We start from the raw sequence: 15773 nt of genomic DNA, 5'->3' as shown, positions 1-15773 counted from the left end.
TTATTAAAAATAGTTCCAGAAGAAATTTCAGTAATCCCTTCTCTTTACACTGGTCACAAATCCACCTGCTGTGACTCTGGTTGTAAGCAGTGCCTCCTCAGCACCTCAAGAAATAGGTCTTCTTAGACAGTCATGGAAAGATTAAAGATTCCTCCAGTCTGACATGGTCACTCTGAGAGAAATAAGGTTGTTCTGAAACACAGCTACAACAGAGGAAGGGCAGAGGAGGCCACTAGTAATTACTGCAAGGAAACAATGAGAAAACCCCTATGCATTTCATTCTCAGAAGAATCTTTTCCTGCATGCAAGAATCAGGATTCATCTCACCTAACATCATCCATTTAATCATTACACATCTAATACAGGTTAGCCAAAGGAGCGAGACAGGTGCCTCCAAAAGATAACGTTTCCCTTTGCAATGCAGGTAATAGAAGTGAACTGCTTCAGGTGTTCAGTTGTTTTGTTATTGTTCCTTCCTGACTTCCCAGCTCTTCCTTTTTCTATAGAGCCAGGACAGAGTCCCGTACAAAGGGAAGAGAAAAGTTTCAATTCTCAAAGGCCAAAACAGATTCATTGTCTTCTGTTTCTATGTTCTCTGGGGTTTCTCTCCATCCTGCCCTAATGTCTCACTTCACATCAACTTCATTTCTGCATACACACTTCATGTTGTTTTACCAACACTTTACAAACCAAAACAGATATTGAGCACACATATACCATGCACATCTGCTTTGATGCATGATTTTGGAAAAACAAGCTTTTTTCCAAACTGAATGCAGTTTATTTTGTCATCCATCTATATTCCTTTTTTCATTCCATCTTATTTAGGTGCTTATGACTCTCTCTAAATTAGTATCACCTGTTAATTTTAATATGTTGTTTCTTTTTACTTCTAGGTCATTAATTAACATGTGAAATAATGCAAACTAGCTCAGATCTTTGTAGTATCTGCCTCCCTACAATATGATGTTACAAACTTTTTTTACAGTTACTCATTTTGTATCTTATCTGTCAAAACCATTTTCTACATAGCTTTGACATAATTTTGCAAAGCTTTAATAGCAAAAGCACTATTATTTTTTGTAGATTTTGTATGTAATTAAAAACTAGAATAAAGAAAATCAGTCAGCATGACATTTACACGAAATACATTTCTAGTTCTAGTTCTCCCTGAGGTCAATCAAATTCATCCTGAGTGTATTTATCAGGTTAAGCTGTATTCAAATGCTGTCAGTGAGAATCACATTACTTTTCAGTAAAAGTTAAATTAAGTAAAATGTCTGTCAAAACCCACAGAACTAGATGAAAACACTTTAAAAGATGATGCTTATTCATTGATAAGTCAATGTACATCAACACACACACATACGTAGACAATCAGAAAGACCAAATTGTTTGATTTTAGAGTCCTTTCTGTTCACCTTTTCTAATCTATGTCTTGGCAAAATTATTGCATAACTCCTTAAGATCTCAAATACCGCCACAAATCTCTTAGGCTTTTACAGTCCTGGATGAGTTCAACTCCATCTTATGAAGCCGTTTCAGATAAGATAACATGCAAGAAACAGAAGTTTGACACAAGCCACATTCATATCTATGCCCTCTGTCTGTCTGACAGTGAAGTCAACAATTCTGTGTCAATAGAAGGAATAAAAAGTCTTTATTTCCATGTAATTCACTGGTAATTTAGCTGTCTGATTTTTGTTACAGATCAAGAACTTGATAGAAGACCTTTATAGGTTTATATCCCAGAAGCTTGATCTCTATTGTGCTTCAAAAATATGAGCTAATGAGTCTCATTAACCAGATCTACATACAGTTGTGATGGAATTTGCCAAATTAATACTCAGTTTTGTGAAAATGTTTCATTACATCCCAGATTTTTAAAGATCTTTACGGAGTCTAAAATGCAGACATATGTTCAGGGCTATCAAAGAGTTGCTTTGTGTCTAATGATATTTATCTGAAACTTTATCCTGCCAAAACATCTTTTAAATTCTTGTTACAGATTATGACAAAGCAACATTGTCCTATTTTACAATAAATGCAGTAAAAAAATTTGTAAAGCAAGTTCTCACTTGATTCTTATTAAAGTATTTCCTTACTTTAAATACAGTAGAATTTGGTAATCTTGCAAATATAAGCTGTAGAACTGTTCAATTAATTACAGCCCAGGGTTAAACAGATTTTCCCGACCAAATACATCATACATCTTTTTGTGGAGACAAATATTATAAATTATTTTTAAAAAACAATGTTTACTGCAGGTTTTCCCCTCCATGTAGATCTGTGACAAGCATAGATAAAATGAGCTCTGTTTCTTCCTAAGCCAGGCTAAAGCATTATACAGATTGGATCAATTTCTTACTTTCTAGTAGTTCACAGGTGAAATTCTGATAGAGGATTTTTTAAACTGTAAAAAGATGTCTTTACGTGTTCTACATACTTTGCTAATTAAGAAAAGAAGCTATCAAACCCCTCAGGTATCCATGAATTAATAATACCAGTTTCTACTACTGCAGGCACCAACATTTAAAGTTCTTTGCTGCTGTAAGCAAATTCAACAGTGGGAATATATATGAAAGTTTCACAGAGCCTCTGCCACTACTCTGTTAACAAAAGGGTTGTTATTTTTTTCTTCTCAGTTTATTATGCATACACTTTAGAAAAAGAAAAGCACAGTATTCTAGGGGCTGTGGAGATTTCAGTTGCCTTTCTCATTCTAACAGTATGCAGTTCATACTCTTGCTTTGTTATGACAAAAGATATTGTCTACTTTGAGAGAGTAGTCTGTTTTTAGAACAGAGATTGTGGAAAGAGTCTCTGCTGTACTAGCAGCTATCCTACTGAATACATCCATTGAAATTTTGAGAAAGAATTTAGTATCAAAGTGGTAGTTGACTACAGGAATTGCAGAAGAACCTCACAAGCACATACATGATAGACAGATAAATTTCAGTGCAGATTAAGGTAATATAATGTACTTTAACAGAGCAAATCTATATTTTCCATACATACTGGCAGAATCTAAATCTGCTCAGAAAAGAAATTTTGAAGCTATAAAACAGACAATGAAGACAGAACTCAGCTAGGTAATAGGACTTCTAAGCAAGAAATGCAGAACAAATAAAAAAAACCTCCCTATATCACAACTGTAAGTCTACAATTCATTCACATTTCATATATAGCATGCGGTTATGGTTGTCCCCCACCCTTAAGCAGAGTCTAATTGAACTTAAAAAAGGTATACCAAAAAGCAACAAGAATAATCAACCATGATAAAAGCTTCTTGCATGGAAGTAACACAACAAAGCATGACTCTCCAGCTCTGAAAGAGACACAGCTAAGAAGGGAACGTAACTTTGTTAGAGATTAAAATACTGGGATTTAGGTGTTCACTGGTGTTCCATTTAAGTAAACTCCCATTATAGTCCATCAACAGAGATCCAGTCAGTAAAGCTGCAGAGACCAAAGAGTGATTCAGCTCACTGAGGTAGACACCTAGGTCCTGACTCACTTGCCTAATGTCAGAGATCTGGTGCCCTTTGGGATGCCACAGGCACATAAACATCCACACAGGAGTTTACAAATATGCCACAGGCTTTGCAGGATAACTGTGCTTTTCTGCAACTAGGCAGATGATGCTCAGTTCTCAAATGACACTACTTTTAGCTAGGTCATAAAACTGAGTTCAACTCCTAATGGTTGGTCTACTAAATTACTCTCTAGGCTCTACTGATTACATTGGCAGCTTGGACATACAGTACACATGAATGGTAAAGTATCTTAATCGCAAACTGAATCTCCTCTGTGACATCCCTACAGTCAAAAGTATAATGAGGAGGGCAAATAGCAAATGATCACGCATCACCTTTTCCAACATATGAACTACAAAACAGCTTGGAGGTGGCACTTTACACAAGTGCACTAGAGGCACGGCATATTCCTCTAACTCTCTGGGCACCACCAGAGACAAGCTACTGGCTCAGGCGGACCTCAGCATACAGTGGTTTTTCAAAGATATTTTTCTTGCAGTTTCCCTCCTCCCTTTCAAAGTAGTATTGCAGGAGCCAGAATCAACATATTATTCTGTAAAGGGCTATATAATAATACACATCATAACACTACACTATTACTCATGTACCCATGTAATTTTTACCCAAATACTCATCACAGCAAAATGGAGGTAGACTGAATACAGCGACTACTCACACTTCCATTAAGCATACTGATGTGAATAAGCTGTAAATAATATGGTCAAGTTTGTATTCATAAACCAATATTCATTTTAATGCATAAATAAGCTTGTAATTGTATAGCGACAAAGGGGTTAAAATGTCTGAAAGATCATATAGACTGTTCTGGCAAGAAAGTTGCAAATCTCTGCAAGGGGAGCTGTCCTCCTTATCTGCAAAGCAAGCTGCCCTACCAAGGAGATAACGGGACAGCAGGATGGCCTTGAGTAAAATTACGAGGGGTATTGTAAAACCCTGGGAAAGATTTCTACAAGTCTGCCAACTCATCACTTTTGAGACCTAAGGTGAAAAGTACACCATGAGGAAGACCTACGCCCTTCCTCCCATAGACCACTGCCCACATTCTAAAGACCCCGGCCCACAATTTTTGGAAGAATCTGCGCAAGTGTGAAGCTAATTAGCATATGAAGTGAGGGTAGGCGGGTTCAGGTAATGAATATGTATAGGTGTTAATTGAATATTCATTGTTTCATTATATAAATATAAGATAATCTGCCCCTCTGGGTGTGTACGATTGGTGGAAGGATCCCCTGTACACCCGGCGCCGACAATAAAGAATATTTAGTCACTAAAATCTGGTTTTGGACCTGTGAATCAATACGCATATTAAGCACATACTGGACACCTCCTGAGATTGCATTGACGATCACAATACCAAGAAAATTTAACTACCATTGATTGACAGAACAAGTGGAAACAGTATGCAAAATTTAAACTGGTCTGAAAAAACACAGCAGGTCTCTGAGCAACCTAATTTAGCTGAAGATGTCCCTACTGATTGCAGGGGTATTGGACTAGATGGCCTTTAAAGGTCTCTTCCAACCCAAACCACTCTATAATTCCATGATAATTCTAGTCCAAATATTAATGCTTACATTAATTTTTAATTGTTTTAATGTTAAATTTTTAAGCATTGGAGTTTAAAGCTTTAAGCCCCACAAAACCGACAGCATCGTGTTTATATCATGAACAATGAAGTGCACTGGATAGCGAAGAGGCACCTGTCACTACTCTGACTTGACTATACTCCCTGGGCCACACGTTGCCTGAATTCACACCTCTGGGTGCACAAGTGGGCAGGGAGCTGTGCTGTTCTCCAATACACATGCCTCACCCCAAAAACGAGGGGACAAGGACTGTAAGGTGTATTGCCAAAAGTGTAGTGGCAATGCACTGCAGACACATTGCAAAGTCATGTAGTTTTGAGACAGTTTACTATTCTCATGAAATACTAAGTTATATCATCATCCTAGTAACAACATTTAAACACTGTAAAAACGTTTAAAAGTACCAGCTATAGTTCTTAACAGCCCTGTTAACAGATTCTAGTAGTTCTCTCTTCCTGCATGAAAAAAGCAGAATATTATGTAATCTTATATTTACATCTCAAAGTAGCTCTTATAGAACCCTCTAAATGTCAGTGCATAGTCACAACCAAATGCTGTAGCTTCCAAACATAATTAAAACAGAAGACTTCTCTGGCAGTAACCTGATTTAAGTTAAAACTGTGTTTAAGTGCCTAAAGGCCAAGTCATACAAAGTTCTGAATGACAACTACATTAAAAAGGTACAATCTTACTTCAGATGAATTTCACCAAGAACATTGAGAAAAAACTCCCTATTTGAAAACAATCAGTTTGTAATTTCTTTATGAATAAAGGCAGTATTTCCTCAGTAATTGGGTTATATGTGTTTTGTTGCTTCCGAGACCTTTGGAAGACAAATGAATATACATTAAGTAAAATGTCAAGTCTGAACCAGCACAGCCAAGCCTGAGCTACTGTGCCCCACTGGGAGGCAGGATAAATTAAGTCAGTGCCGGTGCTGGATGGCTTTATGCAAGACGAGCTCACATGCCTATCTGTTCCTACTAAAAGCACAAAGTGGTCTTTAGCACCACACACAGAGACAGTCTGGTTGTGTAAAAGCAGGAAAAACAAGTGAATGGTTACAGTGAGATAGCTAATGTGCTTAAGATCTGACTGTAGAGGTGGCAACAGAGGTAGTTCTACCTTAATGTAACAGCTGTTTTAATAAAACACAAACACTCTTTTACCTAATGAAGATGTACGTGACTTTGGGGAAGAAAAAAAGATACTTCACATTAAAAAAGTATTTTATATACCATACACAATGCTGAAGTGCTCAAAAGCCTAAATACACAGCTTTATAATATTTAAGGAAGAACATCTCAAGCTGAGTTGGCATTGACTTCTAACTCAGGTATAATTTTCTTAATTGTAAAATAACGGCATCTGCTTACTGCTTGAAGAAAATGTTAGGAGAGAGATGCAGTTACAGTGTCACTGAAAAGGGTAGTTTTATACATTACCCATGAAGAAAAGATAGGACATGAAAAAATTATAACCTTGCAATTTTCTTTTGTGCAATTAATGGATTGCTAGATAGTCCTATTACCTATTGTCTGTAATGTGCATACTAATAAAATGCACAATATTTTGTATATAAACATTTACTAGGGTTCCTTGAAACAGTGATGTGAATTTAGTATGCCGTTTCCATTATAAAAGTAGCTGTCAGTTAATAAAGCCATCAGATTATCTGCAAACTTGGTATAGTCAATGGTAAATTCTCATGGTAACAAGGTAATTCCAATACACAGATGTCATTTTCATCCCTTGAATTAATTTAAATGACAATTTCTAGCCATCCAAATAATAAGATGCTAGATTCCTTCCGGTTAGAAATAGTGGCTTTAATACTGCTTTCAACTAGTTGAACAACACAATTATATGACATTGCACACATATTTTATGATCCTGGAATTCCCTTTTATAGTTCTCTAAGGAAAACATTGTGATTACAAGAAATCTTAGTTCACACATTTTTGTCAGCTGGTAGGCAAAAACAATGCTAACTTTGAAATCCTGATAAAAAATCTTACCAAAAAATCATGAAAACAAATACAACATAAAGTAGATGGGGATACTGATAGTTGACTGTTAGTCTTGTTAGTACATAATTTAAGCAGCTTTATACAAAGCTTTATAAAAAGGTTCTCTCTCTTTGCCTACATGGAAACCAGTTTTTATATTCCTCGCCCAAAGGAAAAACACTGTTGCTCCAAAACCACGATCCTAGTTTTTATGCTGTTCCATTTTGCTTCATTTCTGTAGAATATTGAATACCTCTCTAGAGAACTGAGATCAAAAAGCCTCAAGCACACAGGAGAGCTCTGGCAGCATAACAACTAACTGCACATCATCTGAGCCACTGTAAGCATTGGTTACTGAGTACTGTTAACACATCACAATAAATAAGGTCAATAAACTTAGCTTAAACAATGTGGAAAAGGCAACTTATTTCAATTAGGAACATGAGTAGACAACAGGAGTGCTCTGTTACGGTTGCTCAGCTGTTAGGTGCTTCCAGAATAAGCCATCAGAATTTGATCCCATTTCATTCCTAAACATATCAGCCATTTTTTAAAACAGTAAATAAACCAGGAGAGGTTAAAAGATCTAATATATAGCCATCCCAAAAGACACTGGAGTGGTGTAAACTGTCTATACCCTCACACACAGACCAGGCCACTTGCTAATTCTTCTGTAAATTTCCACCTGCAGAATGAAAATAATAGAAATAAATATGAGCATACACTTCTGTGCAAAAGTCAGACACCCTTTCTTAAGTCATAAATCAAAGTGGGTGTTGCTTATCTGGCTGATTTTCCACTGAAGCTTATTTAATAATGTTCATATTTTCTACCCTGCTGATTGATCTGAGGGGCAATAAACTTCCTGGTGACTGATGGTGGTAAGTAGCCAGTATGTTTAACATTTTCAACTGTTCCACATAGTCATTAAGGAACATTTGCCTAGGCACACTTGCTCCGCTTCAACATTTCTTTCCCCTGAAGGAAAAAAAGGGTTCATAATTGTGTTTTATCAGCAATTAATTTTTCCTTGCAATGGCACTCTCTTCCTCTGTCAAGACAGTATCCAATCATACATACACAAAATTCTTGCTAGACTGCTTGATTTTTTGACTAACAATCTACTTGACCAGAAATACTGGAATTTAAAACGTGCTTCTTACAACAAGACTCCCAAATTCTCAATATAGTGTCAGATGAACCCCTAGGGAAAATGAGTTTGAGGGTATCTACTCTCAATAAAAATACTTCTTCATCGGTATCTCGAAATTTGTCACTAAGAAGGAAGCAGAACTGTTTTGTGGCTCTCTGATCACCAGGTAATGTCACCATCCTACTTATTCATATTAGGCTGCAGTCCAGAACAGCAAATTTGGTTTGAGCCCCACCAGCAGATGTTTGAAAAGAAGCCCGAATAGCACAGATATCAGCAGTATACCTAGTCTAGTCCTTGCCAGCCCTGCCCAAGCTGCCTTTTCAATGAAAGCTGATCCACTTTCCTCAACACTCATCTTCAGGAGTTCATTTGCATTTCTCAGCCTATCCCAAATAAAAAGGGCTGTTCTGAGAATCCATAAGCACATGAAAATCCTGTAATAGCCAAGGGATTTTAGAAATCTGTAGCTTGAGGCAGCAGGGAGTGACACCTGAAGTGTCTTATAAAAGTCACCATGCATTTTAACCTCCATGTTGTTGCTAAACAGATCAGAAATACAAAGAACCAGCAAGCACAAAACAGCATGTCAAGGGTCCAGCGCCTAATGGAAAAGTCTAAACTTAATTACTGGTACAGAGTTGTGCATACTGCTACAATCTTAAGAATACACTAACTTCAATTCCCTATTAATTTGAATGAACTACCTACCAACGGTGTGATTTGTAGAAGTGAATGACAAATACAGATGGCCATTCCCATTTGCAAGCACTGTTTCTGTTTTAATTGCTGTAAGTTCATAAATCAAAGCATAACTTATTTGGAAATAGCTGCAATGTTATTTGGAGCTCTCATCCAAACTCACTAATCTTACCAGAGCTTTTAAACTTTTTACCTGCACCATGGGAACAAAAAAATTCAGTTTGAACTTTTTAATATACTCCTTTTTTAATATATTTTTTTCCAAACAAAATCTGGTTGTCCCACATATTCATTTAGTGCTGTGAGCTGAGGTTTTAAAACGCAAAACCTAAACCGTACAATTAATAATAAACCTCTGCCATATTTTCATTAGTGTACTTCAAATGTGGGCAGAAAGATGTCTAATGGTAAACAAGGATGGGGCCAATTCTGCCTTGAAATGCAAAGGCCACCTTACTTTTGAGGAAAGAGAGGGCAGAGAACTGAACAGGGAGCCTGACTGAGCTTACAAATACGCTCATTGGCTTTGTTCATTGTAATAGCTTGATGTGGAAAACCAATGTATTTTCTACACATCAACAGTGAAAAAAGTCAATCTTTGTAAGAAGGGCCAGGAATCTAAAAATACTGATAAATAGGGTACAAAAAAACCTTGGTTTGCTGCCCAGAGCAAACAGAATGTTTCTAAAGGTTTGTATTTTTTTTTGCTACAGCCAAAAAGGTGCAGAACACATAAATGCACCACTGAAGGTATAAAAACTTACTATATTGTACCTCTCTGAAAGCAGAAATAGCAGGACAGTAGAATGCGAGCAGCTTTCAGGACTCCTGGTCACCTATGGGGATTCCTGTACCAACTCATCTCTTACAACGTAATCAGCTCTTCATGCAATGATGGAAACTCCACCACCTCACCCAGCTTAGTTCTGCTGTTGATGCCTTCATACACCCCTCCTTTGCCTTTGAGAGCAGGAGACCATTACTGACCATGTAACAAAGGAACAGAATGTAAATCAAGCTCTGTATCCTACACCTAATTTAAACATCTTGAATTCATTTCTCCTGGCACAATGAGGAGTAGATGAGTAATTATATCATTATCTCCCCATCAATGAAAAATTAACATCACTGGGACAAGGAGTTGCAGCTGTGTAACAACAGACAGCAGTATTGCACACTAGGTTAGAAAAAGGAAACGAAAGCACTACAGGCAATTTAAAGTTAGGAGGGATTTTATTATAATTATCCTGACTGTAATATAGTCAAGAAAACAGTGAGTCAAAAGAAAGCTCTCAAAGTTCCCAGGCCAAAAAAGACAACAAATTTTCCATACAGCCATTACTCATCCAACCTGTCTCAGATTTTTCTTCTCAGATGCTTGTTGTTGGTACAGTGTTAGTCTACCCAGAATTTAGAATGGAAAACATATGATTAAAATTCCAATTCTGCCATGAGTTCTCTGTAAGTCTAGTGTTATTGCAAAGAAAAATTGTTCTTATTATTGTGGCCATTTTGGAATGGCCACATTCCAAAACAGAATGACATGCTTTTCAGAAGTACTTTTTTCAGCTTCAGGCATAAATCATTTTTATTTTGGATGACTGAAAAGCATTTGGAGGGGAAATTCTATTAAAAGTAAAGAAATCACCCACCCACATTTTAACAGTAGAAATTTAACCAAAGCTCTGAAAAAAACAGTGCAATGAAATTTTGCCACGATCCTTTGCAAGGGGGTGATCTTCCCCCCCCTTTTTTCTGCTGAAGTAGCAGAACTTTCTTCCCCAACCCAAAGACAAACCTTATATACGTAATAAGAGTTTTCAGAAAGGAATGATATTTTTTCCCCTTAAAATTTAGTTGAGATTAGAGAGACTTAAAAAAAAATCATTTATTCTGTAAAAAGGAAGGCACAGAAATCTCTACAGAAAATGAGTTTAGCTTGAGAGCTGAAAATTTTGAACACGTGTTTCTTTGCACAGATCTCAATATGCTCTGTCTGCTGTTGAGAAACAGATCAACAAGAAAGGGAGCTGGGGATTCCCCAACTCTTGTTACTGTGAAGTATAAGCTATCAATTAAGAGATCCACCTATAGCTTTTCTACTAGAAAAGGTAATACTGTGATTTTTTTTTTATACTTACAGACAAATTTTACTTAGTGTGCAAAAGTGATAAAAGACTTTTTGTCCCCAAGTGACTAGCAGACAGAAAACAATGGACCACCTCAGCCCATCTTAATGTAATTTGCAGTCAACTTGCATGTGATTGAGCAATCAGGAATGTTATCAATAAACAGAAAGTGCTTATCTTTAAGTAGTTTTACAGCCCTCATTCCTCAAACATATCTGTGTTCAAAACAATAACAAAAATTGATTTGTGTAGGTTTTCTTAAATCACTACAGAATAAAAATGTACCTTGAAGAGTAAGATGTGCATTCATGGGCAAAAAGTAAGGATCACAATCAAAGCACTGGTAAAGTAAATATTGATATAGTACAGTAGGTATAATACAGCAAGTATATGTGTAAATTTAGGTAGCACTTGTGTATATATTCACACACATAATGTACATTATCACATACAGTCATCATCATCAGAGAATAATGGCACTGTAATTAGTAACCCATTCTAAGTTTAACATCATAACGACTGCCTATTGTTTCACCTGCATTTTGAGTCAGTGGTTTTTCATTGTCAGCGTTTTTTCATTGCTAAAATGTCTAAACCAATTGCAGTGAGGTTACAGAGCATGTAAAAGCTGGATGAGTAAACAAGGGTAGGAAATAGGTTTTTCTCACTGACAAAGATGCAACAAAAAATAGCTTAAAAGAGAACTCCCACCTCCTACAAATTTTCTCTTATTTCTTAATATGGTGTGGAAATTGTTCAAAACATTTCATAGTGTAGCTCAGTATTGACTAAAAGTTCAAGTACACTATACTACGTAATTTAGTCCTGTCTCTCCTCCAACTCCTGTCTTTTACGAATGTCATTTAAAGCATCTCTACTTATGCACATCAGGAACAATTAAGTGCAAGACAACAAGTAATACTGTACTTTAGTACCACAGTTTGGCTGCAGCTTTACAACAATATTAGTCGAGAACCTATAAAATGCAAATTAATTGCCAGCTTTGTCATTCAATAAAAAAAGCTGATACCTTCAATCCCTCCGCGCAGCACACAGGGAGACCCTGTTCGCAGAGCTTGAGTTCTCGCTGTTGTTGCATGCTAATTAGAGCAATTAAGTGCGAGATGTCGACCGTCAGCCACAAAAGCAACCCGCTACGCTTGGTCCGTAGCACCCGCGGGGAAATTGTTAGGAAGTTTGTGCACACCGATGTTTTCAACAACCCCCTTACGAGAGAGGACCGGTTTCCCTTCCCTCCTCTTAGGCAGGGGCCATCGCAGGCAGCTCCGAATCAGCCCCGCCACCCCGGCGAGGGGAACCTCACCTCCCTGGGAAGGTTGCAACAGCGACTTACCTTAGTGAGCTGGGCAATCTTCTTGCACATTTTCACGTGCATTTCCCAATTGCATTCCTCTGCCGAGCTACTGCGAGCTGCTTTAGATCCATCGCAAGTCCCGGGCTGATGAATCTTGTTTATGCCAGAGGCCATCAGGCTTGAATTTTAATCAGGTCTGTCTGTACGCGCCGGGTAGTGAGATCCTGTCCCTGCTGCTGGCCTCCCCCGGCGCGCTGCATGCGCTCAAACCCCCACAGCGCCGGAGGAACTTCAGCCCCAAACAGGGCAGCCTCCAGCCACCGCTGCTCTCCCTTTCTGTGCAGATGTCCCAATCCTTCAGCAAAACACCCAGGCGAGAAGGCAGAGAACAGCATGTGCAAACATCCTGCTTGGTTTTTTTTTTTTCCCTCCCCTTCTCTTCAAATGGTTGAGCTTCCGCCAGGAGAAGATGCCAGCGGCTGGATGCTACACATTCCCCATAGGAGACGCTGAGCCAGCCATACAGACAGCATCACAGACGTTGCTGGGGATCTGTTACAGAGATCGTCTGACTATTAAATCATGTTGCCTTCCTGAGCTGCCAAAGGATTGCAGAGGTGGTTATAGAAGATGGTGTTGGCATCTTTCATAGTCTCAGTTAATTTTGCGATCCTCCCTAACTCCGGATAGACCAATAAAGTGATGAAGAAAACCTTGTTCAGTTTTTGGTGCTGTCCTGAAAGCTGAATGGAGTTCTTCCAGCTATGAGGCACACTTGAGCACTGCTGAGCCCAGGAGCCATGTCCCGAATCTGGTCCACTTGGCTTATCCAAAGAGACTGGTCAGTTCCCCTCCCTTACACGAAAGGCATTGGAAAGGTGCCAGAAGAAAACTGACACTATCACAGGTCATTTTTTTTTCATCTGCAAGCCTTCCCTCTCTTCAAAGAGACCAGGCTTGTGCATGTAAAAATAAATAAGAGGACAGAAAAATTAGGGGAAAGGGCATAAAGACAGCTATCAAGACAATGTTATTTTTAAAGAAGAATTTTTCTGTAAAATGTTATGCAAAAGGAAAACAGTGGACATGTTTAAACAAGTCTAGAATAAAGGAAAGGAGAAGGCAGCAAAGTAGGGTGAAGTCAGAGGTGCAGAAAAGGGAGGAAGAACAGGGAAGAGAAGCTGAAAGCTGCTCAACACCCCTTTGATATACTTTGATTTGTACTGCAGCTAGTACAAGAGACCCCATGGTGGTACAAGAGGGCCCCACTCTGCTTGTGCTGGCTTGTAGCCAGCCAGAGGGGACATGAGGCTGCTTTCCCCCTGCCCTATGCAGGTAAGGTACCTTCCCATCACACCTCCTGGCAGTGCTTTCCATTTGTCTTGGGCAAGAAGTTTCCACTTGCTAATGGTAGGTTTGAAAAAGGGCTTCCTCAGGACTATCAGAAATGGGAAGGAGGATTTACCCAGTGACAACTAAGGGTAAGGCAAAAGGAAAAGGGAAAATCTCAGTGAGAAAGGGAAATCCTTGGTGAGGGCAAAAAGACACAAAGCACCGTTAAGAACAGACCCTCTAAGAGAAGAAGAATGCCTTCGGGCAGCGGGGAGAAGTAGGAGTGAGAAGATACACGAAGAGAAGGCATAAGAAGATAAGACGTTGGGACAGAGAAACCAAACCCTGTAATTGCTAGGAGAAAAGGAGGGACTTTAAATGTGCAGAGACAGAAAGAATCTTCACTCCAGAGTGAAAGGCAGTGAACACTGACAGAGAAACGATGCATGGGAGAAGGGAAAGGGCAGAAAGGAAAACGAAGATGATCACAGCTGTTAGGAGATGCTAAGCAGAGAATAGTTGAGTTCAGACAGAACATTACTAAGAAAAAGTAAGAAAAGAGCCTTGCACCCAGGAGTGACTAAGTACGGTTTCCCCATCCACTGTCGTTAATGTCAAAGATGCTGCTGTCTGTGACTGAAACTTTTTCTATGGCTAGGGCATAAGGACGTGCCATTGTCAACTGTATCTAATAAGGCATGTACTCACACTAACTTAGTTGATATGGCTATAACATCTCCTCTACGCAGTCATCAATTTGAGAAAAAAGTGTAGGAACTTAATTATATGTACATTTATGATAAAATTGACAAGCTTATTAGGACAATCAAGAGAACACAAAGGGCAAAAGCAATTTCCTAGCACATTTTTCCCCAAAAAAAGAAAAAAACTTAGTGAAAATAGAAAGCAAATTAAGAAAAATGTGATGTGTGGCATTCCTCAGGTCAGTACTAGGACTGGTGCCGTTTAACATCTGTGTTGGTGATGGGGCAGTGGGACTAAGCGCACCCTCAGCAAGTTTGCTGACTATACCAAGCTGTGTGGTGCAGTCAACACACTAGAGGGAAGGGATGCCATCCAGAGGGGCCTTGACAGGCTTGAGAGGTGGGCCCATGCACACCTCAATGTTCAACAAGGCCAAGTGCAAGGTTCTACACCTGGGTCAGGACAATCCCAAGCACGAATACAGGCTGGGCAGAGAATGGATTGAGATCCACCCTGAGGAAAAAGACTTGAGGTGCTGATGGATGAGAAGCTCAACATGACCCAGTAATGCGTGCCTGCAGCCCAGAAAGTCAACCATATCCTGGGCTGCATCAAAAGAAGCCCGGCCACCAGACTAAGGGAGGTGATTCTCACCCTCCACTCTCATGAGACCCCTACCTGGAGTGCTGCGTTCAGCTCTGGGGCCCCCAGCAGAAGGTCACGGACCTGTTGGACCAAGTCCAGAGGAGGGCCACAAAGATGATCAGAGGGCTGGAGCACCTGTGCTATGAAGAGAGGCTGAGAGAGTTGGGGTTGTTCAGCCTGAAGATAAGAAGGCTCTGGGGAGACAGCAGTTTTCCAGTACCTAAAGGGGGCCTACCAGAAAGCTGGAGAGGGGCTTTTTACAAGGGCCCGTAGTGATAGGACAAGGGGTACTGGCTTTAAAGTAAAAGGGGTACATTTAAATTAGGTATTAGGAAGAAATTCTTCACTGTGAGGGTGGTGAGACACTGGCACAGGTTGCCCAGAGAAGCTGTGGATGCCCCATCCCTGGAAGTGTTCAAGGCCAGGCTGGATGGGGCTTTGAGCAGCCTGGTCTAGTGGAAGGTGCCCCTGCCCATGGCAGGGGGGGTGGAACTAGGTGATCTTTTAAGTCCTTTCCAAACCAAACCACTCTATAATTCCATGAAAACTGCAAAAGGTTTTACAACTACTTACAATAAGTTACCTGTGTTATTGCGCTACTAGACAGATGGTAACATTCGTACTTTTTCTATTGAACAGC

General features: G+C 39.2%; 1 protein-coding gene across 7 annotated transcripts in view; it reads right to left on the bottom strand.

The window, feature by feature from the left end:
• The window catches only part of FAM184B (family with sequence similarity 184 member B), a 52286-nt gene that overhangs the window by 31738 nt on the left and 4775 nt on the right, over positions 1-15773 (bottom strand). For 5 of the 7 annotated variants that reach the window (XM_027799875.2, XM_027799873.2, XM_027799874.2 and 2 more), the window contains exon 1: positions 12491-14527. The exons of 1 other annotated variant lie outside the window; for it this stretch is intronic. In XM_027799875.2, coding sequence (XP_027655676.2) covers positions 12491-12625 — 135 coding nt within the window. In that variant the 5' untranslated portion in view covers positions 12626-14527. Of the gene's footprint in view, positions 1-12490; positions 14529-15773 lie in introns of those variants that run through there. One more of the 7 variants, XR_003558503.2, reaches the window with a different exon arrangement.

The sequence above is a fragment of the Falco cherrug genome, chromosome 1, assembly GCF_023634085.1.
Source record: "Falco cherrug isolate bFalChe1 chromosome 1, bFalChe1.pri, whole genome shotgun sequence".
NCBI lineage: Eukaryota > Metazoa > Chordata > Aves > Falconiformes > Falconidae > Falco > Falco cherrug.
This window is presented reverse-complemented; position numbering and strand designations above follow the sequence as displayed.